The sequence below is a fragment of the Peromyscus eremicus genome, chromosome 16_21, assembly GCF_949786415.1.
Source record: "Peromyscus eremicus chromosome 16_21, PerEre_H2_v1, whole genome shotgun sequence".
In the NCBI taxonomy this organism is placed as follows: Eukaryota; Metazoa; Chordata; class Mammalia; order Rodentia; family Cricetidae; genus Peromyscus; species Peromyscus eremicus.
This window is the reverse complement of record NC_081432.1, coordinates 21,423,114-21,449,961: the sequence shown is the minus strand read 5'-3', so window position 1 is coordinate 21,449,961 and position 26,848 is coordinate 21,423,114. Positions and strand designations below refer to the sequence as shown.

Genomic DNA, 26,848 nt, shown 5'->3' with positions numbered 1-26,848 from the left:
TTCTTTGTCATAAAATTAAACTCACAAAAATGTTGGGGAAAGAAACATAAATACCACATGTTTATTATCTCTGACAACACAAGGTTAGGAAGACAGGATTTCTGTAAATGGAATGGTGACAGTTGTATGGATTTGAAAGAAAAATGAAATTTGATTTCTACCGTGTAAATATCTTTATGAGTTTTTAATATGAAACACACTTATTAGGCAACAAAAGGTACTCAATATGAAAAATGAATAGCTGCTAAGCTATATGGTATTAGAGACTTTGTTTACAAAAAATATATCCACAAAGTTGTGAAGTTAAAATATATTTGAAGATAGATAACATTTTATCTATACAACTCTGTGTAGTTATTAGATACTGTATTTCACATAGATACAGTTAAATATAAACTGTATGTATCTAAATATAGACATGGAATATACAAATACAGAGTCCTTAGAGAAAAGGTTTTGGACAAGTGATGTGAATGTATATTTTACTAAAGATAAAACCCAAATGTTCAATTCAGCATACAGAAAGGTACACAATTACTTTAGTTATCAGGGGGCTCTGAACAAAACAACATATCTACTTTCTCTACTAAATGGCTGTGCTTTGAATCTTACAATATCCCAAGTTGGTGGAGATGTGTGATGTATCCTTATGTGTGGCTTGCCACATGAACTGTTATAGGCCTTTAGGAAAATGTAAAAGTGCATGCACCCTGACATTTCACAATTCTACGCCCATAGGCACAACCTTCAGAAATCCATGTGCACAAAGCAGTGGACAAATACACAATGTGATAAAAACAGCATCAGTAGAATTAGCCTAAAACTAGAAACAACAATGTATTTATGAGACTAGGTACTTTATGTTCGTGAAAAAAGACTGTTGATGAATAATGACTTATAACTATTTAGACCTACTTGCTTGAATCTTACAAAAAAGTATATTGATAACAAAAACTGGGAATATGATTTTTATTTTTGTAATCAGATACTGGCTTGTTATATAAATCTTTCCAAAGCAGTGAAAGGGCAGTAGAATACTGTTGGTTTATTTGGTCTGAATAACTTAGATGTAATGTCATGTACACACTATATATTGTCTCTTTGGGTAAATTCTAGAAAGTTAAATAAAGGTGCAGTTAATAACATAGTAGGTGATATTTTCATAGCTTTCTTCTGAACACTTTGACTTTAGTAGACTATGGATTTAAAAAGAAAAATGAAACAAAACAAAAGAAGCAATAATAGCAAAACCCCGTGATTATTCCACACAAACGGTATACTAACTTTATTTTTTCCAACAGTGGTGCACTTACATATTGAAGTTCTGTAAGTTAAGTAGAAGGAATATTCAAATGCTATTTAACTTGATGCCAGGGTGCATCAATAAAAGTAATACAAGGGGTTTCTATATTTTTGATAAAAGCAATCCCCCTTAATAAATCCTACCTAGTCTTGTTTGAGAGTGATGTCCTCAGTAAATTATGGAAATTGGAAAACAGGACAAAGGTATTCTTCAGCCTCAGCAACTTGGAGTTTGCTTGTATTGTCTAGGTATAATTTCTTATGCTCCTGCCCATGGATCTTCCCAAGTTTTAGTATATGACAACCATGAAGCTGCCAGTTAAAGTCTGGCGGTATCAAAAGAGAAAAGGTTTTATCGGTAAATAAATAAGCCCCATTGCACAGCACATTTACTGGGAATCTGGCCATCCTGTATCTGTCATAGGTACCACATTAAAATATTGAATGCCATAGAGAGAATTATAGCTGATGAAACCTTGGGTTACCTTTCTGTATAAAATAAATCATAAAATAGTATTAAATCCTTCTGCATTCACTTGTTTCAATAGCCAAAGCAGTAAATAAAATTAGTGATGGAGCTAGAAAATAGGTTGTCCATTCAGCTGAAAAGCAGAAGTCATATTACTCATTTCTCTCTCTCTCTCTCTCTCTCTCTCTCTCTCTCTCTCTCTCTCTCTCTCTCTCTTTCTCTCTTTCTGTGTGTGTGTGTGTGTGCGCACACAGTGAATGAGTGTCCATACTTCTGAATAATTAAATAATTCTGAATAAGAATAATGATTTTAATAGGTTAATATATTTTTGCATAATCAAGAGCTTAGTTTTACAATTCCTTCACAATTTTGAATTCAGCAGCATTAAATGCTGCTCACAGCTTCTTTTAGAATTACAATGAAATCTAGGGATGAACAAAGGTTCCTATGAGAAGAATTTTTGATCAGTTCTTATGCATATTCATATTCATAGATCTGTGTTTCTTAAACATAACTAAAACTTCAAAAATACAAATCACTTAGATTTATTTTTTAAGTTTCTTAAGTGTAGGTAAATATCTCTGCACGTAAAATAAAAATATATCACAGAGAATTTTGAATAGCTTTATTGTTATTATTATTACTATTATTATTTACCTAAAAATGCCTTGAAATGCTTTTAATCTCTCTAAGTATTGTTCTGTTGTATGATTCTTAATCACTGTGTGAAACTTAACTAATTTACTAAATAAATAAATAAGCAAAATATTTCAAGGGAGGTAGATGAGATAGCTTAATGCTGCTCAAACCTGTAGTCTACTCCCAGAACCCACATGGTGGAGAGAATCAACTCCAGGTATTATCTTCTTGCCTCTATGTTTGTGGTATGGCAGGCATGTGCACACATTCATGCATATACATCCCTCTCTCACAAACAACTATAAGTAAAATAAATGAATGCTATATTTTAACTAAGTTTATGATTTTGTGTTGAGATTCAAGGGACCACATGACCCATAAGTTATGGGTTGGACTTGCCTGGTAAAACTCTTGGAGGAAGAGAAGAAATGAGATAAATTGGATTCCTTTGATATAAACACATACCAATTGGATTCCTTTCATGTGAACCTAGACCTGCCAGATTCCTTTAGTATAATTTAGTCTACAATAGTCCTCCATCTTACATTTGGGGAGGTATGCTCCAAGTCCCTCAGTGGTTGCCTGAAGCTGAGGGTGGTACCAAATACATATATACTAGGTTATTTTCTGGAGCATGCATATATATGAAAAAGTTTTATAAATTTGGCAGATGAGAGGTTAATTATAATATTCATAAAACAGAACAATTATAATAAATTATTAACATAGTGTTCATACATTTATTATAACACATTGTGATAAACTCACTGGTATGGTTACTCTTCCAAGTTGGGGGTCATTATTAAATAGGATAAAGAGTACTCATGGTGTCTGGAGCACTCACAACATGATAATGTGAAATGTGCTGTTCAATATGAAATATATGTGTTGGATACACTGGGCCAAAGGATGAGTCATATTGTAGTTGAGATGGATGAGATGTCATGACACCACTCAGAATAGAGAAGTGTAGGCATTGTTGATTTCTAGAATTTCTCATTCAGCATTTTTAGACTGGTTGAACATGGGTAACTGAAAAAATAGAAAGGAAACTAATGACTGAGGGGACAAGTATAGATTTCAGAAATAACAAATTGAAGCCACATCTGTATAATGACAGGAATTATTATGAGGTATAATATTTTTAAAAAATGTAGAAGGTGAAGGGGATGACTGGGAGGAGTAGAGGGAGGGGAAGCTGTGGTTGGGATGTATTGTGTGAGAGAAGAATAAATTTAAAAAGTGAATGTTAAAAAAGAACTGTGATGAACATGTGTTGCTTTCAAACTGTATGGCCGTGGCAGGCTTCTTGCTAACTGTTCTTATAGCTTAAATTAATCCATTTCCTTTAATCTATACCTTGCCACATGGCTCGTGGTTTACTGGCATCTTCACAAGCTGTTTCTCATCGTGGCAGCTGGCAGTGTCTCTCTGACTCAGCCTTCCACTTCCCAGCTTTATTCTCCTCCTTGCCCCGCCTATACTTCCTGCCTAGCCAACGGCCAATCAGTGTTTTATTGATTAATCAGATGATCCAACATCCAGAATGGTTTGAAGGCATCTGGCTCAGACGATACAGCCTCATGGACTATTCCATAATTCTAAAATTTTCTTTGTATCCCCATAAGATACAGCGCCCCCCTCCAGCAGGAAGTAGTAAGAGAAGCTACGCCCAAATTCCCAAATTATATGTAATTTTACTTTGTTAAGGTTGAACCTTCCTTTTTGAAAAAAAAAAAAGGGGGAAGTGCTGTGGGATGTATGGCAAATGTGTTGCTGATTAATCAATAAAACACTGATTGGCCGTTGGCTAGGCAGGAAGTATAGGCGGGGCAAGGAGGAGAATAAAGCTGGGAAGTGGAAGGCTGAGTCAGAGAGATACTGCCAGCCGCCACGATGAGAAACAGCTTGTGAAGATGCCGGTAAACCACGAGCCATGTGGCAAGGTATAGATTAAAGGAAATGGATTAATTTAAGCTATAAGAACAGTTAGCAAGAAGCCTGCCACGGCCATACAGTTTGAAAGCAACATAAGTCTCTGTGTTTACTTGGTCGGGTCTGAGAGGCTGTGGGACTGGCAGGTGAAAGAGATTTGCCCTGACTGTGGGCCAGGCAGGAAAACTCTACCTACAAACATGTGCCCTAGAATGTCAGTTATTATCACAGTTATTTTTAGGAAAGAAAACTCCTGAATAGGTTATCACAGGCCATACATATTACATGCATGCCTGACTTATGGCTTTGATTATAAAATAATGGACGCAGAAAAGACTCGAGTGAAATTAAGGGAGAAAAATAAGTAGGAACAATGATATATGAGGACTTACCATGTGAAAAGTTAAAGCCTGCTTTAAAGGGAACAATGCCCAATTTCCCGTCATTCTGAGAAGTCTATAGAAGTTAAACATAGTCTTATTCATTCACACACTAGAGCTTAGAGCACAGCTCTCCATATGCAGTCAGCCCTACTTGGACTCAAACCTGCTCTTGAATTCCAGATAATATTAGGCAGTTTGCTCTGTATAACTTTAAGACAAAAGAAAACCTCATAGCCCCTGATACCCATGCTTGCCTGCAGTACTTGAATCATGAATTGGCTGTACTTTGTTTTGGCATTTCTGGATTTCTTGAATATGTTTCAATGTGGGACTCATCCCAGGAACCGCATTTTACTTTATTTTTATATTTATTTACCCTTGTGGAAGGCACAAAACACATGTGTCTTCCTTTCTCTTGTGGGGGTTGTGTGGTCTTTCCCTTTCATCTCAAGTCAGTCTCTGATGTAAACAGAGAACATCTGACTTCTGCAAGTTTGTGCTAAACTATAGACAAAAAGACAAATGCGAAAACACACACACATTAAATCTCAGATAGAGTAAATACCCTGCACTTCAAGTGTGAGTATTAGAATCGTATCACCCAGCCACACATTTTTTATGTTATTTTTGAAAAGCAGCATACAGTAAAATTCATTCAGTAAAATTGAATACAAACTTAATATCATTTCCACAGATGACTCCACACTTAAATGCTATGAGGTGGTTTGAATAAGAATGCCCCACACCCATAAGCTTAGTCACCAGAGAGTGGAACTGTTTGGAAAAGATCAGAAGGTGTGGCCTTGTTGTTGGAGTAGATGTGACCTTTTTGGAAAAAGTGTGTAATTATGGGCAGGCCTTGAAGTTTCAAAAGCCCATGCAAGGCCCAGAATCTCTCTCCCTCCCTCCCTCATCCCCTCCCTCCCCCTTCCCTACTGCTCTCCCTCCCTGCCTCTCTGCTTGCCTGCCTGTAAATTTGGGTGTAAGCCCCCAGCCCCACAGTTGCCTACCTGCCACTATGCTTCCTTCCATGATGCTCATGGATGAACCCTCTGAAACAATAAGCAAGCCTCCAGTTAAGTGCTTTCTTTGTAAGAGATGCATGGGTCTTGGTGTCTCTTCACAGCAATAGAACAGTAACTAAGACATACTCCATACATATATGCTACCATCCCAAGTAGGCCACACATCCTAGGTCAGTGATCATGACTAACTTTTATGTGAAGCCAGTGTTTAAAGAAGGATGAACTGAACACAGTTTTGTTAGTTTGTTGCAGAGACTATGTTTCCTTTGGTTAGTGATAACAACTAGAAGATGAATATGCCTTCATTTTGAGTTAGGAGGAAAGGAAATATTAACACCATCCAGGAGCTACTGTGGATATATTAAATAATTTTATTCCACAAGATTAAATATTTAACATATCCCTGCATAACCCGGGACCTTGTAAAGGTGCAGCTCTGGTTTAATAAGACCATGCTGAGAGTTGAGAGTTTTGTAAGTCCTGTGATCTTCCAGATAAAGCTGCTGATAGAGACACTTAGAGAAACAAGGTTTTGAACAAATCTGGGAGTTACTATCCTGGAAACAACAGCAATGAAATCTATTCTAGCTTAATGTCTAACACTATTTGAACACATATGCAACAGGGTAGGTAAGCAGAGATGAATGTGCAAATTAATAAAACAGAGAAATCAAGAAATTAAAAAGTAATAGATTATGGAAATTTTAAAAAGTACTATAATGAAAAGTAGTTGAAGATGGTATGAGAAATGTGTCTAAAGTGTTCCTTCAGAGCTAAACTCTATCAAAGATGGGATCTGTTTACAGCTGCTGTTCTCAACCTTCTGAATGCTGTGACCCTAATACTGTAACCTTTAATACATGTTTGGTGACCCCCCAACCATAAAATTACTTCATTGCTACTTCATAACTGTAATTTTGCCACTGTTATGAATTGTAATATAAATATCTGATATGCAGAATATCTGATATTCAACCCCAAAGGGGTTGCAACTCACAGGTTGAGAACCAATGGTTTACAGCAAGATAGTCTTATGAGGGACAGCATTGATCTTCTCTCTGCAGCAGCTCCTGTCAACAGAACAAAGTCTGCACTCTCCTCATGGATCCAGTGGCTGATCTATCCACCATTATACACAAGTGAACTTTTGATAATTATTGAAATGACTAAATGGTGTGTCAGTGAGGTCTCAGAAGCCTGCTCTTGCTGCCCTTGGGCTGAGATGTCAGTATAGGGAGCCTTTTGGTTATGTTGGTTTCAGTAGTGCTGTCTTAAAAATGCATCCCAAGGGGACTGCTCAAGTTCAAAGCCATATACCCAAAGTCACTAGATATACCAGCTCCAAGATTCTAGGTTTATTCGCAACTTTGGCAACATCTGTTGAGTAAGAAGTTGAACTGCGCAAAGTTCAGTGAAGTCAACTGCTCTCATGTTTTTAGGGCCATCCCCCAAGAGTGCTAGAACAAAGGGTTCAACTGATTTTTGGACAAAGATTCCCTTCTAATTTTCAAGCTCAATACTCCCTTTGATTGTTATATTGTTATATTGTTATAAGCTCTTGAAGAAAGAGCTTAGCATTGCCGTGGTCCATTTTAACTTTTCTGAGTATATTAACTCCTTATGCTAATTGGACATGGTGCCACATGTCTGTAAGCAGGAGGCCTGAAGCAAGGTCATGCTCATGAGTTAAAGCGTAGCTTGAGTTATACACAGCATGATTCTGTCTCCATACCACAATACACACATACACACATCTCACAAACACATGCATGCCTGTACACATGAACACACACATTAATAATAATAATAATAATAATAATAATAATAATAATATAGATCATTCTTAATGAGTAGTATCACAAAATGTAACCTTAGGCAATCTCACAAAACAATGGTATACAGTGTTTCCTGTAATCATTCATTTGCCTCATCCCTCATCTGAGATACTGAGTACTGAATGTAACTCAACCCCACAGGCTCTGACAGAGGTGTCTTGCCTTTGTGACCAATCACAACACCTCTCCCTCTGGCAGTTGTTCAAGGTTTGTTTGTGTGATTCCAGTAAATTATCAGTTTTGTTTAGGGGCTGATTGCTATGTTTCCTGCTAGACAGCTAAGCTTGTTTTATAAGCATTTTTGCAAACCAAGGAAACTGTTCAAGTTATTTGGAAAATGAAAACAATCTCCACAAAAGAAAAACTATGTCATATATGACTAGATGAGCTACTGATGGCATTACATTTTATGTGAGACTTTCAGTAAAAACTGTGTTTAACATGAAATGCTTAGCTCTAATGCTTTTTCATTCTGTTTCACAGCTGACCCTTAAGAGTGAACTTATTATTTTCTCTGTGCAAATGGGATACAATGAAGGCAGAGGAAAGTTTATAGCAATAAATGCCTGCATGAAAATTTGGAGGACACACGCCGGGCAACTTGGCACATCCCTGCCCTTCTAGGACTTGTGAGGCTGCCACTGAAGGATCACCATGAGTTCTAGTCCCCCCTGGGTTAGATAATGAGTTTGAGTCCAGCCTGGTCTATATGGAAAGACAGTTTATCAAACAAACAAAAACAAAACAACACACTTTAGAATGAATTAAATTTCTTTTTATACACGCAGCTAGCAAGAGAGAGAGAGAGGAAACAGAGGGAAGGACAGAGAGCATTAATGTATAATTCACTGTAACCCTCAACATAGAATGTCTAATATATATATATATATATATATATATATATATATATATATATATGTAAATGCGTATATATATAAATAATATATTCACTTTGAATTGCAAATAATCCCCTTTATAGTCCTTTTTTATTATGTTTCCATAAAATTTCTACCATGGGGTCTCACTAAAACCTCTGCATAGATGACACTAACATCTGTATAATGTCAATTTCCTGAATATCTATTTATCCCTGCCTTATTCTATTTATCACCAGCATTTTACCCCATGGTCACTATCTTCTTACTGGGATTCTTACAAACTTCTGGCCATTTACTTCTGGACAGCTTCTTAAATACTGGACTCTCCCTACCCTCTTTGTCTCTGTCTCCTCCCCCATCTTTCAGCTCCTGGAGCTCAGTCTGCACCCTGGTTGGGATGACACCCTGCAGCTGTCCACGTGGATGATTCTGAGGATCACTTGTCCTGTACCTGGAATCTCTGTATTCCCAATCTGATTGGCTGCAATATCCTGCATACCTTCCCGCTATCATTTTGTTCACAAAAACCATATGTTCTGTGCTATTTCCACCTCTTCAATCATCAGTTGAGGCATTCAAGCTGGGCACTGGAGAACTGTACGTGACTCTTGTCACAGTTCTCACCTCTCAGGTTCAGTTGGTCAACATTCCGTAGATGCTACGTGTTCCTTCTCCATCACATCTTGCAGCTGCAGCCTCAGTTCACTATGGATAAATACGGACCACTCCCTCATGACCTCTTCCTACAGGAGTTGAAAGCGAGACTTGAAAATTAAATGAAGCTATAGTGTCTGTTAGATCAGAAATAAAAACACAACTACCCAGTCATCACGAAAATTCCAGTTGGCCTGCATTATGGGGAGCATTCAATTCCTCCCAATACATCTTTTAAAGTGACATTAGCTCTTGCAACAGATCTTGCTTAGGACTAACACCTGCTGTCAGTTGGCTATCTATATTTCCCTGGAGAGAATTTCCTTCCCTTCTGTCCCTGCTTCTAACTTACATAATCCAATTCCCCAGAAGCATTTCTGGTTACTTCATACATAGAGCACTGAGTTCAGGTCAATAATTAAGAACACATAGCCTTACCATCCTTTCCAGCAGACAATATGAGGCACTTTGTGTTGAAAATCATGTCTGAACTCGTGTAAGAGGACGTACTTTGCAGTGTGCAGTGCTGATCCTGTCTGTGTGGTGTAGAGTTTGTCTCAGGATTCCTTAAGTTAAGTTACTAGAAATCCAGTCATTTTCCTCTGAAGACTCACAGTCACAAAGTGACTCCTGAATATAGGCAGTTGTTCTTAAACACACACTAATTACAGTGAGCTGTACATCAATGAGGTACTTAGCACATACCACTGAATATACTTCAGCCTTTCAATCGTCCTGCTCCCAGAGAAGGAAATAAACATTCTGAGAACCTGTGTCATCTGTTTTGACCAAGAAGGATCCCTTTTCATTGATGAATAATTTTAAATGGTTGTGGTTGTCTTCATTTGATATAGAAATACTCACCTTTCCTTTTATTTCCAGAATGAAAGAAAAATTCCCTTCAAAATTGAACTCAGGTGTGTGTGTGTGTGTGTGTGTGTGTGTGTGTGTGTGTGTGTCTGTCTGTCTGTCTGTCTGCCTGTCTGTCTGAATAGAGTTGTTTGTGGAACCAGGAGTCAATCTTAAGTGTCATTCCTTAGGTGCATCTAACTTGTAGTTTGAGACAAGGTCTTTCATTGGGAGCTGGGGTTCACCACTTAGTCTAGATTTGATGGCAGGTGAGTCTTGGGATCTGCCTTTCTCTGTTTGTTTCTTTGTCTCCAGTGCTCATATTGCAAGCATACATTATTAAGCACAGCCTTTTACATAGGTGTTGGGAATTGAATTCCGATTGTCATCCTTATACATCAATCACTTACCAACTGGCCAGCCCTCTAGCCCTACAAGCCCTTAATAACTTGACTCATTATGAGTTTTGTATTTATAGAACACCTTCAAGTCATATAGTTTGTTTCTCTTTTCAAATTGCCATCCCTGTATTTTACAAATACTTGGTAATTTAATTTAGTCAATTACTCTAAATTACAAATAATATAGCCTAGTAAAAATTTATATCATAGATATATTTCTAATTTATGACTATAAGAAAGATTAGAAAGATTGCATTGTCTAAATTATTGAAAGAGTTTCTAATCTGAGCATAACAATATTGTTCCATTATAGAGTATATTTTACTTACGTATCACACACACACACACATAATTTCTATGAAATACTAGCTACAAAAGTGTCACAAATAGTCTCGGATAAGGGGCACACCTAGTGATACTTATTTTATTTTAATTCTTCCATCTACAGCTTTCACTTTGTCTCAGGGCTATTCTAGTAGATCATAGGAATCTCTGGCTGGTGTGGTAAAAGTGCAATAGTGTTTCTGTATGGGGATTCTCACTTACATTCTCTCTTGTTTTCTTTTTCTGATTCCTAGCTAACAAAAATCAAGTAATTAAAATCTCCATCTAGCATAATATCTAGATTTAGAGCAAAGCAGTCTCATGAGAGAAATGACCACTTAACATTCCTCTTTCGTTAAGTCCAATCTCACCTCAATAGGATGAAGTGGGATGTCTAAATAGGGCAAGCCTTGTGTCTAAGAAGAAGTCCTTCAGCTTTGAATAACCACTGGAAGAGCTGAATTTGAAGATTTGGTGAACGTTATCTCCATCACAGATCATCATTGGTATTAGCCCTATTTTTTCTGTGTCTCCAGTGTTCAGTTACAAATAAAATGACATGGACATATTGCCCTCAGCTAAAGTGCCAGTATACGAGTTTTTTGCAATGCTAAACTCAGTCACTTGGTAAAGCTTTCGTGCATTCATTGTATGTTTGAAGCCAAAGGAACCAGTGCAGGGCTTGGGTGACATGAGGTGAAGGATCTACTTGGCTTGTCCACATGCCTTGAGGAAATCACACCAAGACATTAAGATCCTTTCTTTTTTGGTAAACAGTGGGAGACCAGGATCATGCATGAATCAGATGTTCACTTGAATGCACCGTGGAGCTCAAAAGGAAAGGGGCATTGTTTCATGAAAGTACGTAATGAAAGAAGCTGACCTAGATTTCATAAAGCTACCCTGAGGAAATGATGCTTAAAGTGAGCTCTGGGGACGAATTGGACACAAAGGGAACAGCAGAAACAAATGCCCTAGGCAAAAATAAAGAAAGAACAAAAATAGGAGAAAGTGAAGGAGACTGAGGGGGAGATAACACTAGAGGGATAAGCAAAGGCCAAATGAGCCAAATGTGTCAAGAGTTTAGACCAAGTCACATGCTTTGAATTTTATCCTACAGGAGATGGAGAACCTGTAAGAGCAGAGATTCGGAGAGAGTAGTTTGTATAGAAGAGCTAGAAGCTGAGCTAAAGCTACTGGAATTCTCCCAGGGAGAGTAAGGATGTGGTTGTGTTAATGAATCATAGAAGTCAGATTATGAGGTCAAGAACATCACATCAAAGAGTTTTTTCCTAGGGAGTGAAAAAAGGGGGGAGTAGGGGGAATTAGAGGAACAGAGAAGAGGGAGGAGAGAGGAGGGGAGGAAGTGGAAAGAAAATATAGCAGAGAGAGGGGGAGGGAAGAAGAGAGAGACAGAGAGATCATCCTATTCCAACTCAATTACATATATATACATGTATGTATATATACATACATATATATATTAACATGCCTTTTCTTCAGGGATCTATTGCTTATATAACCTAGATTTTATACACTCTCTATTCTTAAATGCTCATATATAATTTTCTCCCTATATGACTGAAAATATTCTCTGAGTTTGCGTCTTTTATTTTCTACCTTGTTTTTTTTTTAAGTCTTGGAAGAATTGTATATGCAAAAGAAATATCCATTAACAGTTAATAAAGTTAAATTCCCTAAATACCTTAATTTTGTCTAACTTATTTTAGGGCTAAAACTGAAGGTGTATCTTCAGAAATTCTAAATCTTTGAAGAAAAAAATGTCTAATCACCAACATTTAGACATTGCAAACTTTTTTTTTTCTTTTAACTTCGCTAGCCTCTTATTAAAAAAAGATATTTTGGCAATTGGTGAATACCTTGGATATTCCCTTTGTACCTATATGAGACTGGATAGTACATTAAAAAGAAAATTTCATAGTTGTTTCTGGAATAAAATTTATTTTAAAACAAAAGTGATTTGGCAAAGATAAATTCATTTTTTTAAGTCCCCTACTTGAACCCAAATGATTTGGATGATCCTAAAAAATTTTTTTATTTCAAATCGCCTACTTACTAACTCACTGAGTAATGGATTATAATGTATTAAAATAAGTCCATTGTCTATATATTTTTCATTATTAAAACAATGTATCATTTCCATTATCTTACACTAGAATGTGGATTACTATTCCAGATTTTCTTTGCCTGAGGAACTTTTTCAGACTTGTTAGTTTTACTTTACATAAGTTTTCTTTAAACTTACATGTATTTACCTAAAGAACATTTTTCTAGCTAGAATATCAAAGTGATTGTTGAGCCTAAATTTTGTTTTCTGTATTTGTATATTTCTGTAAATAGCATTCTTTTAAATTCCCAAGACATTCATGTTTTTTTTCACAATCTGTGCCCATAGATACTCAGAAAGTAGTTAGATTATGAGTCATTTTACATAATTAACTTAATTTAATTCTGCCAACAAACTAAAAAATAACATTTTAAAAGTGATTTATTTTTGTTTTATGTATGTGAGTGTTTGCCTGCATGCACATATGTTCATCATATGCATGCCTGGTGCCTGTGGAGTATAGAAGACAGAACATTGACCCTTGAGCTAGAGTTACTGACAGTTATGAGCTGTGTTTTCTGGGAGCCAATCCTCGGTCCTCTAAGTGCGGCAAATGCTAGTAATTGCTGAGCCAACTCCATATCCACCTATGTAATACGTATTTTAATGGTCCTTACAAATTAGGTCATTACATTACATACAAAGAGACCTTGGAACACATGACTCCAGATGAGGTATCTCCATCAAATCCCTTCCTTCAGAGCTCAGGGAACCCCAGCAAAGAGGAGGTAGAAAGAATATGGAAGCAGGAGGGGATGAAGGATAACAGGCCTTCTAAAGTCACTGAGATGAGAAAAGCTCCTATGAACTCACAGAGGATGAAGCAGCAGGCACAGGGCCTGCATGGATCTGCACTAAGACCTCTGTGTCTATACTACAGCTTTCACTTTAGTGTTTTCGGGGGACTCCTGAAAGTATGAATGAGTGGGTCTCTGTTTCGTATGCCTTCTCTTGGGGCTCTTTTCCTTTTATTGGTTTGTGTTGTCCAACTTTGATGTGATGGTTTTTGTTTTATCTCATTATGTTATATTTCATTATGTTTTTGTTGTTAAAAAGGCATAGAAATCTCTTTTATTACTCCCCCCTCTGTCCCACCCCAACTGGTCCATTCTGATCTCTCATGTTCCTATCCCCCACCCCCTCCCCTCTACTCCCCCCACAAGCACCAGTTTACCCAAGACATCTTATCTATTTCCTCTTCCTAGGGAGATCCATGCATCCCTCTTAGGGTCCTCCTTGTTACCTAGCTTCTCTGGTGCTGAAGCTTGTAGTCTGGTTATCCTTTGCTCTTTAGAACTTATTCCCTATGGTGGGATGCCTTGTTCAGCCTTGATGAAGGGGGGAAGAGCTTGGTCTTTGGTATGCCATGCTTTGTTAATTCCAAGGGAGACCTTACCCATCTGAATGGAGAGAGAAGAGGAGTGGATGGGGGGCATAGAAGGGAGGTACGGGGAGGGAATGGAAGGAGAGGAGGGAGGGGAAACTGTGGTTGGTATGAAAAAAAAAAGAGAATAGAAAATAAAATAATTAAAACCTGAAAAAAAAACCCCAAAGCCTTATCTAGGTCATTAAAGTGCAGAGGATAACAACTTACTTAAAGCCACACAGGACTAATAATTAATGGAGGTGAATTAAAATGAAGAATATGACTCAAAATTCCATTTTCATTTATCTTATCCTGCTAATTAATAATTTTGTTTAATGCCCAATAATTCATTTAATATTTTTTCTTCATTCATTTACTTGGTTTAATAATTTGCCTAATTTTAGAGTTTCCCTTAATGCCAGGGTGATAGCTTGATTTTGGTGTGTGGAATGATAACTATTTACATATTTTAAAGAGCATTAATTTTCCCATTACAATTTCTGTGATTCAATCTGCACTAGGTCATTGTTTTCATTTTTTGCTGACATTGATTGTGAAATATAAAAATTCGTCCTGATATATAATTTTAAAGAAGGCCACATTTCTCCAGAAATAGTCTTTGCCATTTGTCCTAAAAATAGTTTAACCCTAGAGTATTATATTTTAGTTTCTTATGTGTACTCAAAGGCAAGGTAAGCCTGGTGAGACGATTTAGTGTGAATAATCCTATAAGCAGGATTACCTGCTCATGAGAAAGGAGATTACAAGGTTGAGAGGCCAAAGTAGAATGCTTTGTCATTAATGGTCTGGAGAACTCAATTCCGTGACAAGTTAGCACTGCTCACCGCTGTCACCTCCTGTGTCTCACAGATGCTTTCATCATTTGACATAGAGTGATGATGATAGATAATCATGGTGACAAATATTGCACGCCCTAATTCCGAATGTTAGGGTCATTTCCAAAAGCAAAGTACAATGCAAAAAACAAAGAAGTAGTCTTTCCCAAGATGAAAAAGGTTGTGGAAAAAAACAACCTCAATGGTGAAAAACATCTAAGTGACCAATATACAAAAGCAGAGGATTGGAACCTGATCTGAAGATGTTTCTATGGCTGCTGTAATTCTTAACTCACTATACCAGGGCCAATTTAAGCACAAGATAAACCAGTTCCGTTCATACGAAAGCTCTGATGCCTTTAGGGTGTCATATATCTAGTTATTTTTAATTTCCTCTACATGCCATGACACTGCAGCAAATAGACCTCTCAGTACATAACTCATCATTTTAATCCACAAAGTGCTCCCTTATAATAACTATACTTTAAGATTCTTTGTATCAAAGCCAGTATTGAACTGTCTCTGGGTAAAAATTAAATTATATAGATTTATTTCAACTTTTAAAGTCATTGTCTTATAGATAGTTTTCAAGAGGCATGTATATGTCAGATGTTAATATTCAATATAGTGTTAATGTCAGAAGGAAGGACCCTTAGGGAGATCCATGCATCCAAGCCCACCCCTCTCTCAATCTAAGTCAGCATAGCTCTACCCTCTGTGAAAGCAAGTCCTGAAACAGCTATTGTGATTTTGTGCATAAAGTTATTCTGAGGTGAAATAAAACCAAGTTAAACCCCTTGAACAACATTGCGCAGATCTCTGCTTGTGTCTCCACTGCCTTAATAGTTAACAGGGGATACCAATAATGGCCATCTTTACTAGATGAAACATGTCTGTGCAGATGAAGAACTTTGAAAATATTTCAGGATCAGGGCAGGCCTTTAATATGTTCTTCTGGTCAGCAGCCCGCTAGTCTTCCATTTGCAACCATATTCTTTTTTTTTTTTTTTAATTGAACCTTTTCAACATTGTGTGTGTGTGTGTGTGTGTGTGTGTGTGTGTGTGTGTGTGTGTGTGTTAGCTTGTTATAGTGCACACGAGGAGGTCAGAGGAGAACATGTGGGAGTCAGTTTTTTCCTTCCACCTTGTATGTTGCAGGGAATGAATTTGGGTCTTTAGCTTCCTTGAATGGAAGCACATCCACCCACTGAGTATCTCACCCGTCAATCTGCATGAGTATTCTTTTTGTTTGCTTTTGTTTTTGAGACAGGGTTTCTCTGTGTAGCTTTGGAGCCTGTCCTGGACCTCACTCTGTAGACCAGGCTGGCCTCAAACTCACAGGCCTGGCTCCGCCTCCCCAGTGCTGGGATTAAAGGTGTGTGCCACTGCTGCCCTGGCTGCATCAGTATTCTTAAAGTATAACATCCGTGGGACTAGACTAGGCCCTCTGCATGGTGAGACAATTGTGTAGCTCGATTTGCACCAGGGGGCCCCCTGGCAGTAGAATCAGAATCCATCCTTGGTGCATGAGGGGGTTTTTGGAGCCCACTACTTATGATGGGACACTTCGTGTATCCTTGACGCAGGAGGAAGGGCTTAGACTTGCTTCTACTGAATGTGCCTCCCCTTGGGGGGCCTTGCCTTCCTGTGGGGGGGCTGGGGCATTGGTTGGGTGGAAGGCTTGGGGGGCAGGAGGAGGGAAGTGGGGGATCTCTGATTGGTGTGTAAAATAAAAAAAATTCTTAATAAAAAATGAAAAAAAAGAATAGTATTCATTTTTGTTTCTGTGGAAAACATGTTAAGCAAAAAGAGAGATTTGTGTTGGGGGAAAGGTATCATTTTTGCCAAAGACTAGATAGTGTACAACATCAAATATGTCTCCTTATCTGATGTTCTTTTCAGGAATGTGAAATCATCATCTTCTAATCAAGGCAGGGTTTGATAAATCATTGCAGTGGAATCTGTGCTTGTTCATCATTTCAGAGAGCATGGAGCTTTTTATGAAAATTACAGCAATAATGGCAGACCAGACTGTGTGCAGAGCCTTGGTTCTAGAATACTTTCAGGGTCTTCTTTAAGAAAAGCTCTATAGTTTGAGTGTAAAAAATAGTTAAATAACTAATTTTTGCACTCAAACTATAGAGCTTATAACAAAACAACAAAATCCAGGAAAGGATCTAATATTTATATAGATTACCTGTTGGACATATGATTTCTTTCTTTCCCTCCCTCCCTTGACAAAACCTGCACAAAAAGGTTAGTTTGCCTAATGTCATAAAATTTTTTGCTTATATATAGCTAAAAACACAAATTTATGTTTTAATCATATACACATACATGATTATATATGTACCAATTTTTTTTTTCGAGACAGGGTTTCTATGTGTAGCTTTGTGCCTTTCCTGGAACTCACTTGGTAGACCAGACTGGCCTCAAACTCACAGAGATCTGCCTGGCTCTGCCTCCCAAGTGCTGGGATTAAAGGCATGCACCACCACTGCCCGGCCTACGTACCAATTTTTATTCAAAGCAAGTACTGTAATGTTTCCTTCAGTATATTTAGTTGCAAGGATTAGCAACTAAATTTAATGACACCATAAATTTATATATTTGTATGAAATGTAGTCTAAAGCACAGATTCAGAGAATGAGCTCTATCTAGGGCAGAGAGATGGCTTTTCCTTAGTCACAGGGTCATTGGAAGTGGTGAGGATTGCATCTCTTATCTTGTGGTGTAAATATTTGATGGTCTAATTGATATCAAGTGCTTGGAATAGTGCCTGGAACAAGTATGAGCTTTGACTGTTAACATCTGACATTATTATAATCATCACTATCATTGCCATCACCATCAACAATAACAACATCATTATCATCATCATCATCATGTGGATTTTCTGCCCAAATTGGATGTTGTCAAAACCAGCCAACTCCCAGTTTCTTTCCTTTTTTTTTTTTTGAGTATGATTTCCTCTCTTGGAACGTTTGAATCTGTGCATATTTTCTTGATCTTCCTTTTGTATCTAGGGCTCAGCAGCCCAGTGTGCACCCATTTTCTTCTTCATAATGACATTGGCCTGTTGTACTTCCTTTGTGGCCTTAGTTCCATCAGACCATGTAGTTCAGATTTTGTGGGATGACTTCTATATTCATGTATTTTTAGCACCTTAAGGGAGCTTCAGGAGCAGAGTGTAAGAACAGTTACAGAGTGTAAGAACACTTGTGCTGGAGAGGGGTTAGAAAGATTGTAAGAGCCAGAGGATCAGGGAGCTTGCTCTAAGATTTGTCTCCTAGAAACATCAGAAGCTACAAGCATAAAGTCTCTCCAGCATGATGGCCCAAACATGAGCTAAACCAGGATAATACCAATATACATGCCAAAATGTATAGAGAAAAAAAACCAGTGAAGCTTTAACCTTACATAACTATAGGCATCTGAGGGAAGCTGGGGGCAGGAGAAGAACACATCATTTCATTTTCCAGTGACAAATGGTCAGTCCTGAAATAATCATACACGACTGAGCAGATGATATTTAGGAATACACACACATACACACACACACACACACACACACACACATATGTAATAAAAATTAATTTTAAAAAAGGAGTTCATAAATTTGAAAGAGAATAGAGAAGGGTATTCGGGAAGGTTTGAAGGGAGGAAAGGCATGGGAAAATGTAGTTACATTATAATCTCAAAAATAAATTTTAGGAAGTCACATGTGATGTGAGAATGAAAAGGAGGCTAATTGGGCTAGGAGGTCACAAGGGAAGGAGAGGAGTGAATAATTAGGAGTTGGTGAAAACAACAACAAGAGCAGCTATGCAATGGGATAACTGCTATTTGCTTTATAGGGAAGGGATAGTTTTAAGGCACAAAGGAGAAGAATATTTATTTGGATGGGCAGAAGGGATGGACAAGACCTCATGGTGTGTAGTGACCTTTCCTTGAATTTTTATAAGTAAAGGTTGTTTCATCTGGTGAACTGGGGAAGGGCAAGGAATGAGACCTAGGTGGTAATCGGAGCCAAATCACAGAGCTACCATTTGTGTTTTGTGATCATGAGAATTAGCTGGAAAGTATAGTGGGCTATATACTGTAATGAAGCAGCTTATTAGACAGAGGGACCCATAGATGAGGCTAGCCCATGGAGGCCTATAGTGAAATGGAATCGAGATTGTGAGCTTAGTCAGCTATGGTTCTACCAGAAGTTACCAGCAAGTACAAGGCTTGATCCTCTCTTCATTTAAGAAAGAAATACGTTTAGAGTAAAGAAAATGGTTTGGAGAATATAGCAGCTGGAAGTAGAGAACTTTTATCATGATATAAAAACAGTCTAGTGAAAATATAATAAGTGCCTGAGTTTTAAGACATCCTTAAATGCTAACTGACTGACCAGGTAATTGCCAGGTCCAGGGTGATTCTAATATATACACATTCCAACCATATCATAAAGAAAGAAAACGTTTCAGAAATCAAGAAAATTCATTTAAAATCTTTTAGCTAGATGTGAAGACTGGAGGATGGTCATCTTTTCTGTCCAGTGGGTATAGCTAAAATGCCAGAAATGTGACTCAGGAGAAATGTTTTTTCCATCTTCAAGTGGGTTAGTACATCTTCCAAATTGTGTCTGCTTTTAGATTTAAGCTGAATATCAGCAGAGTCAAGCGGGATAAAGCTTTCTCATAGACTACAGTGTTGAATCAGATAAATTGGATCAGTCGTTGAACTGAAAATGTTCTCGCAAAATATCACCTGTCATATATCCATGGCTCCACATCCCCACTGCAGCTTCTGTACCAGGACTTTAAATGTATGCCTAGCTGGGAAGCCATAACTTCAGCACAGCCATGTGTGCACACAGTTGTCCAATTGCAGGAACAAGGAAACACCAGGGACTAGAACCTTTTCAGGGGCACACAAAGGTACATTGCAAGTTAATAGGTTAATAAAACTCTAAAACTGAAGTCAAGGGGCCACCTCACCAGAGTTATATCCAAAGTTACAGCACATTTTCTTAAAATTTAATGTGCTCCCCTTTCACGAGCAAAGAACTAGAAGAAAAGAATCTCAACATAATGTTTTTAAGCAAGTGAATCTCCAGCTTTCTACCTGTAATAGTCTATTGAAGGAAAGCCATTTTAGCAGGGTGTAGGCGTTAGCTTACTGAATGGAAAGGGCGCTGTTTTTGTGCAGTCATTATATTTGGTGTGCCCAAATCTAAAAGCGTTTTGTATTTGTTTGTGTTGACAAGCTGTCCTCCGACTCGTTATGTGGCAGAGGAGGACCATGGGATTTTGATCTCTTTGCCTCCACCTCTTGTGTCACCATGCCTGGGTAATGTAGGGATTTTGATCCCTCTGCCTCTGCCTCATGTGTCAGCATGCCTGGTGTATGTATGCTGGAAATAAAAACCTGGTCTTTGTGTATGCTAAGTGTTCCAGTGTCATTTATGATGCTGTGATAAAAACGCTCTGACAAAAAGCAACTTATCAGCTAAAGGAGTTCATTCTGCTCTCAGTTCCAGATGACAGTTCATCATAGCAGAGTAGTCACATTGGCTCGAAACAAATTGTCATATCGTATCCACAGCCAAGAGCAGAGAAAAAAATAGATGTGTACAGATCGGCTTTATGCTCAGCTAGATACAGTCCAGAATCCCTGCCCAAGGATTGGTGTGGTCCTCCTACATCAATTAACTTAATTATGGCACTCTCCCAGAGAAAGTCTATAGACCAACCCAATGTAGACAATCCCTCATTGAGCCTCTCTTCCTGGGTGATTCTAAGGTGTGTCAGGTTGACCATTAAAACTAAGCATCACATTGGGTTAGTCTTCTTCCAACATAGCTATTTGATGGCTCCCTTGTCCCATTATTCCTCATTATTCCTGTCTCTCATTTACCACTGAACCTTTTGAGAGGAGCTTTATCACAGGGCCCTTTAACCCCTTGGTTTTTTTTAACCTCCTTCCCTAAAAGAGATTTCTTCAACCAAGTCCCCTTCTCTGCTTCCCCTTGGTCTTACCCCCACAGTTTATATGTTGTACTTTCTAAAGGTCTCATCTTTCCTTATGTGCTACAGTTTTTGTTTCTACTTCCAACTCTATTCCCCTGCTGTATCTCCTGAACATTCTCCAAGAGACAGGTTTAGGATCTATCTTGCTGTTACTGTTTTTGAAAATAGAAAAATCACCACTTATCCTACTAATTGATACCTATTTTCATATTTCATTGTTTTGGGATACCTTTCTTCATGAAGCAGAGTACCCTTTCCATGAAAAAGCGCCTTTGGGATAGCTTCTACATTATCCCACTTATCCTTGGTCTTTGGTAGTCATTCTTATTTTGAAGCATTGCATGCTATTGAATGTTCCATCCTGTCATCTTCCGAGCACTACAGGCCAGCTTCAGAAGTTACTTTCCATAACAAGTATCAAGAGTGATCAGTGCTGATGAGGGCAAAGCCTAATGTCACCTCCTCCAGTGATCTCATGGGCAAAACATCCAAGTGATGCAACAACACCACAGACTTCCATTGAATTTTTTAAAAATGGTTGAAACAATACTGGATATGAACATGGTTCTCACTTGCGAATGGATGTGACTCATTTTTTTTCTGAGCTGAAATGAAAAGTCTAGGTTATGTCTTCAAGTTTACTTCCTATAAAAAGAAACGAGATGGAAAATGGCATGAGTGAGAGGTAGATGTAGGATTTGACTGATTGACAAGTTACTAGTAGGGATGTCTAGCTGGGTAAACTCTGTCATGAGGGGAGGGGGGTGTTGAGCTTGCATCTTGACTACCATTTCTCAGCTGAATAACTAGTATAAGGCCCTTTCTCCCCCCAGTCTCTTCACCTGTAAAGTGATCTGACTAAGGCTCCAGCATTGCGGCTGTAAAGATATCTAAATGATGTCTGAGAACTGCCAAGGGCTGTCTATTGAAGGGAGAGATCTTCCATGTGTTCTAAAAGCAGCAGGAAAAAAAAAAAACATGATAGTGTTGCTTCTAGAAGGCACATGGGTAAGGATGACAAAAAAGAATGTCATTGTGCTATCTGTAAGCCTGAAGACGGGGTTTCCTGGAACCAGGGAGGGAGATTCTCAAATTGTTGCTGATGAGAAAGATTTGTGTCATTCTGTTTCCATGTTGCCTCAATACCAAGACACATGGGGTCAGAGGAGAATCTTATTTTGTGAACTTCTGACTAGTAGCCTCAGAACCACCTGAGAATTCCTTAGATAGGCAAGTTTTGAGGCCTCATCATTGATTAACCGAGCCAGAGGCTAGAGGAGTGTGGCTTAGGAATGTTCTGACGCTGTTATGGGCCAAAGTCAGAACCATTCTCTGTGGGTCTGCCTTGGCCAGCATTGGAGGTGATTTCCTGGTGGGATTGTGCCCATGTGAAGACAGACATAGGGATGGCACCTTTTCCATTGTGATGTATCTCGTATGGAAACTAATAAGACTGTGGCTACATGGGCCACAATTTGCTTCAATATATGAACAAGTTAAGAGAAAATAATGCTTAAAAATGAATTCTAGTCGCAAATCTTTGAATCACATTTTGTATTTCTATGGAAACAGAGTGGCTTTAATGTCAAACTCTGTAATAGACTAGGCTACAGCTGAGTCTGTTCTTAGACTCTGACCTCTGAAACCATGACTTATATTTAACATCTGATATGCTTTCTACTCAAGGTCTCATCACAGTTCTTCCCAATTCTCATGTAAAAACTATATTAATCATCTTTTTTTCAAGGATACTGTCATTTATTCTGACAATACAACTAGCGTTTATTCACCATAGAAACTCTGGAAAACTCACTAAAATATCGAAAGGGAAAACAACTCACCTTCCATTACGTAGAGACGACCATCAATTTGTTGTACATACTCACTTATTCCTAGTATATTCCCATGAAGTGTGTTTCATTATGATGTATTATCATATATTATATGTGTGGATTTATTTCAATGTCTTTACATACTGTTTTCCATGGGCTTACTAATGGCGTGGTATTTCTGACAGGAATCTTTGACATACCCTTATCTTCCTTTAATTAGTTGAAAATCCTATGAAGCCCTTTTCATTACCTCCACTATCACAGCTCAGGCCCCTTCTCACTCCTCTAACCTCCTAAGTCTGTTGAGATCTTACATTGTCTATAGCACAGTGCTGAACAGGTTGTTCAAACAACTCTCTGATACGTTGCAGTGCAAGCCAGGGACTCCTGCTCCACACTGTACCTACCTAGGCTCTGGGTAAACTGGCTTGCTGTACTCACAGAATTTCCATTTATCCTTTTTTTAAAAATCTTCTAACTTCTCTCTCTTTCATATCCCCACTACTGATTATATAATTTAAATGTCTGCTTGAGTCCTCCTCAAATTTTAACCCACTTCCGTGACTATCACCCTACTCCTTGCTTGTCTTCCCTTCTTAGTTTTCAGAAATGTCTCACAGACTTTCTTTAAAAGATTTATTGATTGTGTATACAGTATTCTTCCTGCAAGTATGCCTACAGGCCAGAAGAGGGCACCGGATCTCAGAATATATGGTTGTGGGCCACCATGTGGTTGCTGGGAAGTGAACTCAGGACCTCTGGAAGAGCAACCAGTGCTCTTAACCTCTGAGCCATCACTCCAGCTCCATCCTTATAGACTCTGTTTTATTTATTTGACTTCCTTTCCCTGATGGAATATCATCTTCACAGAAGTTATAACACTTGCTTATGTTGTCTTCTAGGTCTTCTTTTAAAACCTACAGTAGTACTTGCTTTGTAAAGATATGTATGTGAGGTAGGAAAGAAATGGATATGTAAATGAATGTGCACAGTGAAGTCTTTACTCTCAAATAAGTCAAACCTCTTATTTTAATGATTTTGCATGCAGGGGCTGTGTAAATCCAAGTGCCCAGTTAAAAATGTCACACTACAGGGCTGGAGAGATGGCTGAGTGGTTAAGGAGTCACTTACAATAGCCTATGCCTCTAGTTCCAGGGCACATTTTATTCCGTCTGGTCACTGTGGGTGCTAGCACACAGTGGCATGCACATACATACACATAAATAAAAGTAAATCTTAAAAATAAATAAATAAATAAATAAATAAATAAATAAATAAATAAATAAATAAATAAATGTATGTCACACTTCCCCAAGGGTTTCCTTATCACTTATATTAAAGATAATCTCTCGTGCTGGGCAGTGGTGGCGCACGCCTTTAATCCCAGCACTTGGGAGGCAGAGGGAGGCGGATCTCTGTGAGTTTGAGGCCAGTCTGGGCTACAGAGCGAGTCCAGGAAAGGCGTAAAGCTACACAGAGAAACCCTGTCTCAAAAAACAAAAAAACAAAAAACAAAAAAAGATAATCTCTCTATTTCTTTTTTTTTCTTTTTTCTTTTTTTTTTTTTTTGGTTTTTTTTTTTGAGACAGGGTTTCTCTGTGTAGCTTTGCGCCTTTTCCTGGAACTCACTTGGTAGCCTAGGCTGGCCTCGAACTCACAGAGATCCACCTGGCTCTGCCTCCCAAGTGCTGGGATTAAAGGCGTGCGCCACCACCGCCCAGCATCTCTCTATTTCTTAAAGCACTAACACTTCTATGTTCTTTCTAATGGCATTAACATATTAAATCATGTGATAATTATATGTGATCTTTCAGATTAAATAATATCTAAGTTTCTTAAATGCAGACACCCATTATATTTCTATATTCTTTTTCAATGGCATGCAATAAATATCTTTAAAAATAAATTATTGTGAAAACTAATATTATCAAAACAAAGGAGATTACGCATAGTACTATTTCCCTGGTTGTTAAGGATGTTCAAGTTTAAGCATACAAAGAAAAAGAAAAAAAACAGACCACCTGTTGTCGGCACATTGATTCTTATTTTCAAAAGGAAGTGACTATATAAACAATATTTATATCTTTACAGATTATAAATGCTGCACTTGCTTTGGCATCAAGACCCAAGAGTCAAGTGGTCAAAAACACCATGGAAATGTATAAGCGCACATGGGAGCATTACATCCATGTTCTCACTGAAGCAGTGGATGACATCACCAGCATTGATGACTTCCTGGCTGTATCTGGTAAGTTATTGTTTTGGTCTTTTAATTTATACACATAGTATTGTTGATATTCTCTTTACAATTACCTGTGTATTCTTGTGGTACCTGCACATGCCATGGTACATATGTAGCGATCAGAAGATAACTTTCTTTTTCTTTCCTTACACCATATGAGTTCTAAGAATCAAACTCAAATCTTCAGGCTTGGTGGAAGGTGCCTTCGCCCACTGTGCCATCTTGTCAGGTACTTATGTGAACTATGACTATAATCAGTTTGTACAATCTAAAGGATCCTTTATTCTTGAGTATCTGAAGGTGGGGTACGGGTATACACTAGTGGCATAAGAGTCATTGGTGGTCTGTCTGATATTATGAATTTCATTCCTGGCGTCTTTTCAGTTCTCAACTGTCTCTGTGTCTTTAAAAGTTACCCCTGTACATTATCAAAGCATAATGGGAAATCTTAGGCATTTCTTGTCTTTAACAAACTCACATGTTTCAATATTTAAAATTCTTAATTACCAAAAAATTACACTTAAAATTCTTGATTTGCTTATACTTGATTTCACTTCACTCAGGAAAATAAACATGAGAGAGAGAGAGAGAGAGAGAGAGAGAGAGAGAGAGAGAGAGAGAGAGACAGAGACAGAGAGAGAGAGAGAGAGAGAGAGAGAGAGAGAGAGGAGAGAGAGAGACAGAGAGAGAGACAGAGAGAGACAGAGAGAGAGACAGAGAGAGAGAGAGAGAGAGAGAGAGAGAGAGAGAGAGAGAGAGAGAGAGAGAGAGAAGAGAGAGAAATATAATATGGTAATTCAGCTCCCAATATGGGTATTTGATATTTCTAATCTAAGGAATCTAAGAAACAATGTAAACATCTATGTCAGCAGCAGATGGTGGATTTCACATTTCATATGAAGTCCAGAGGAATCTCTTATGCAGGCTAGAATGGGATCCCACTAAAGTGGACACAAGCTCACAACACCTCTTCCTTGGAAATGTGACTTAGATTTTGATTATTCTATTGTCAGAGCAAATAGCTACATTATTTTTTTTGTGATTTTTCCTTACCTTAAAAGTAGCCTATTTAAAGTAAATGATATATTTTCTTATTTAGTTTTCGTGAGAGGACAATCTTAGAATATAGTACCATTCCTTTGTAATAAAGCATAACATCCTCATGAATATATAATATCAGCTTATTAAGGTCTTCTGACAGAATTTATACTATTATGGGGAATTTGTGGCTTTCACATATCCTACTGCGTCATCCTAAGCAATTATACCAGAAATATGATGCATTTTAATGCTTTATTAATTATAAGACTATATTATAATCACTTTAAATAACTTTATTTTTATTGAATTAAAAACTTGAAAATATAGAAAATGTATTTCAGAAAAGATTAATAGCTCCTAATCTGGCCGGTGCAACTAACTCCTAAAAGAGCAATTTTATTGTTATAATTTTACTTTCAAATTCTTATGTCACACTCACACATATGTACATATACACATATATATCCTACTAATTACAGAACAGAACTTCATCCTTGCCCTTTCCTAAAACAATCAGCAGAAAAAGAATGAAACTTCTATGATTACTTTAGAATGTTGACATAATTAATGAGGAACTGGGGGCCCAGCACATGATGATAGCATGAATCTGTAATACTTGTTGATTTTTGTAGCTGAAATACTCTCACACGGACAGGTTTGAGCCACCAGTGTGCTGTCACTGAGATGA

The 26,848-nt window shown here is 37.8% G+C and overlaps 1 protein-coding gene across 4 annotated transcripts in view; it reads left to right on the top strand.

Annotated features, from left to right (window-relative positions):
* The window catches only part of Ctnna3 (catenin alpha 3), a 1,349,586-nt gene that overhangs the window by 875,235 nt on the left and 447,503 nt on the right, over nt 1-26,848 (top strand). For all 4 annotated transcript variants that reach the window (XR_009383445.1, XM_059281472.1, XM_059281473.1 and 1 more), the window contains exon 10: nt 24,969-25,125. Coding sequence is in view for 3 of the 4 variants with exons in the window: in XM_059281472.1 (XP_059137455.1) it covers nt 24,969-25,125 (157 nt within the window). In the remaining variant the exon portion in view is untranslated. The remainder of the gene's footprint in view (nt 1-24,968; nt 25,126-26,848) is intronic.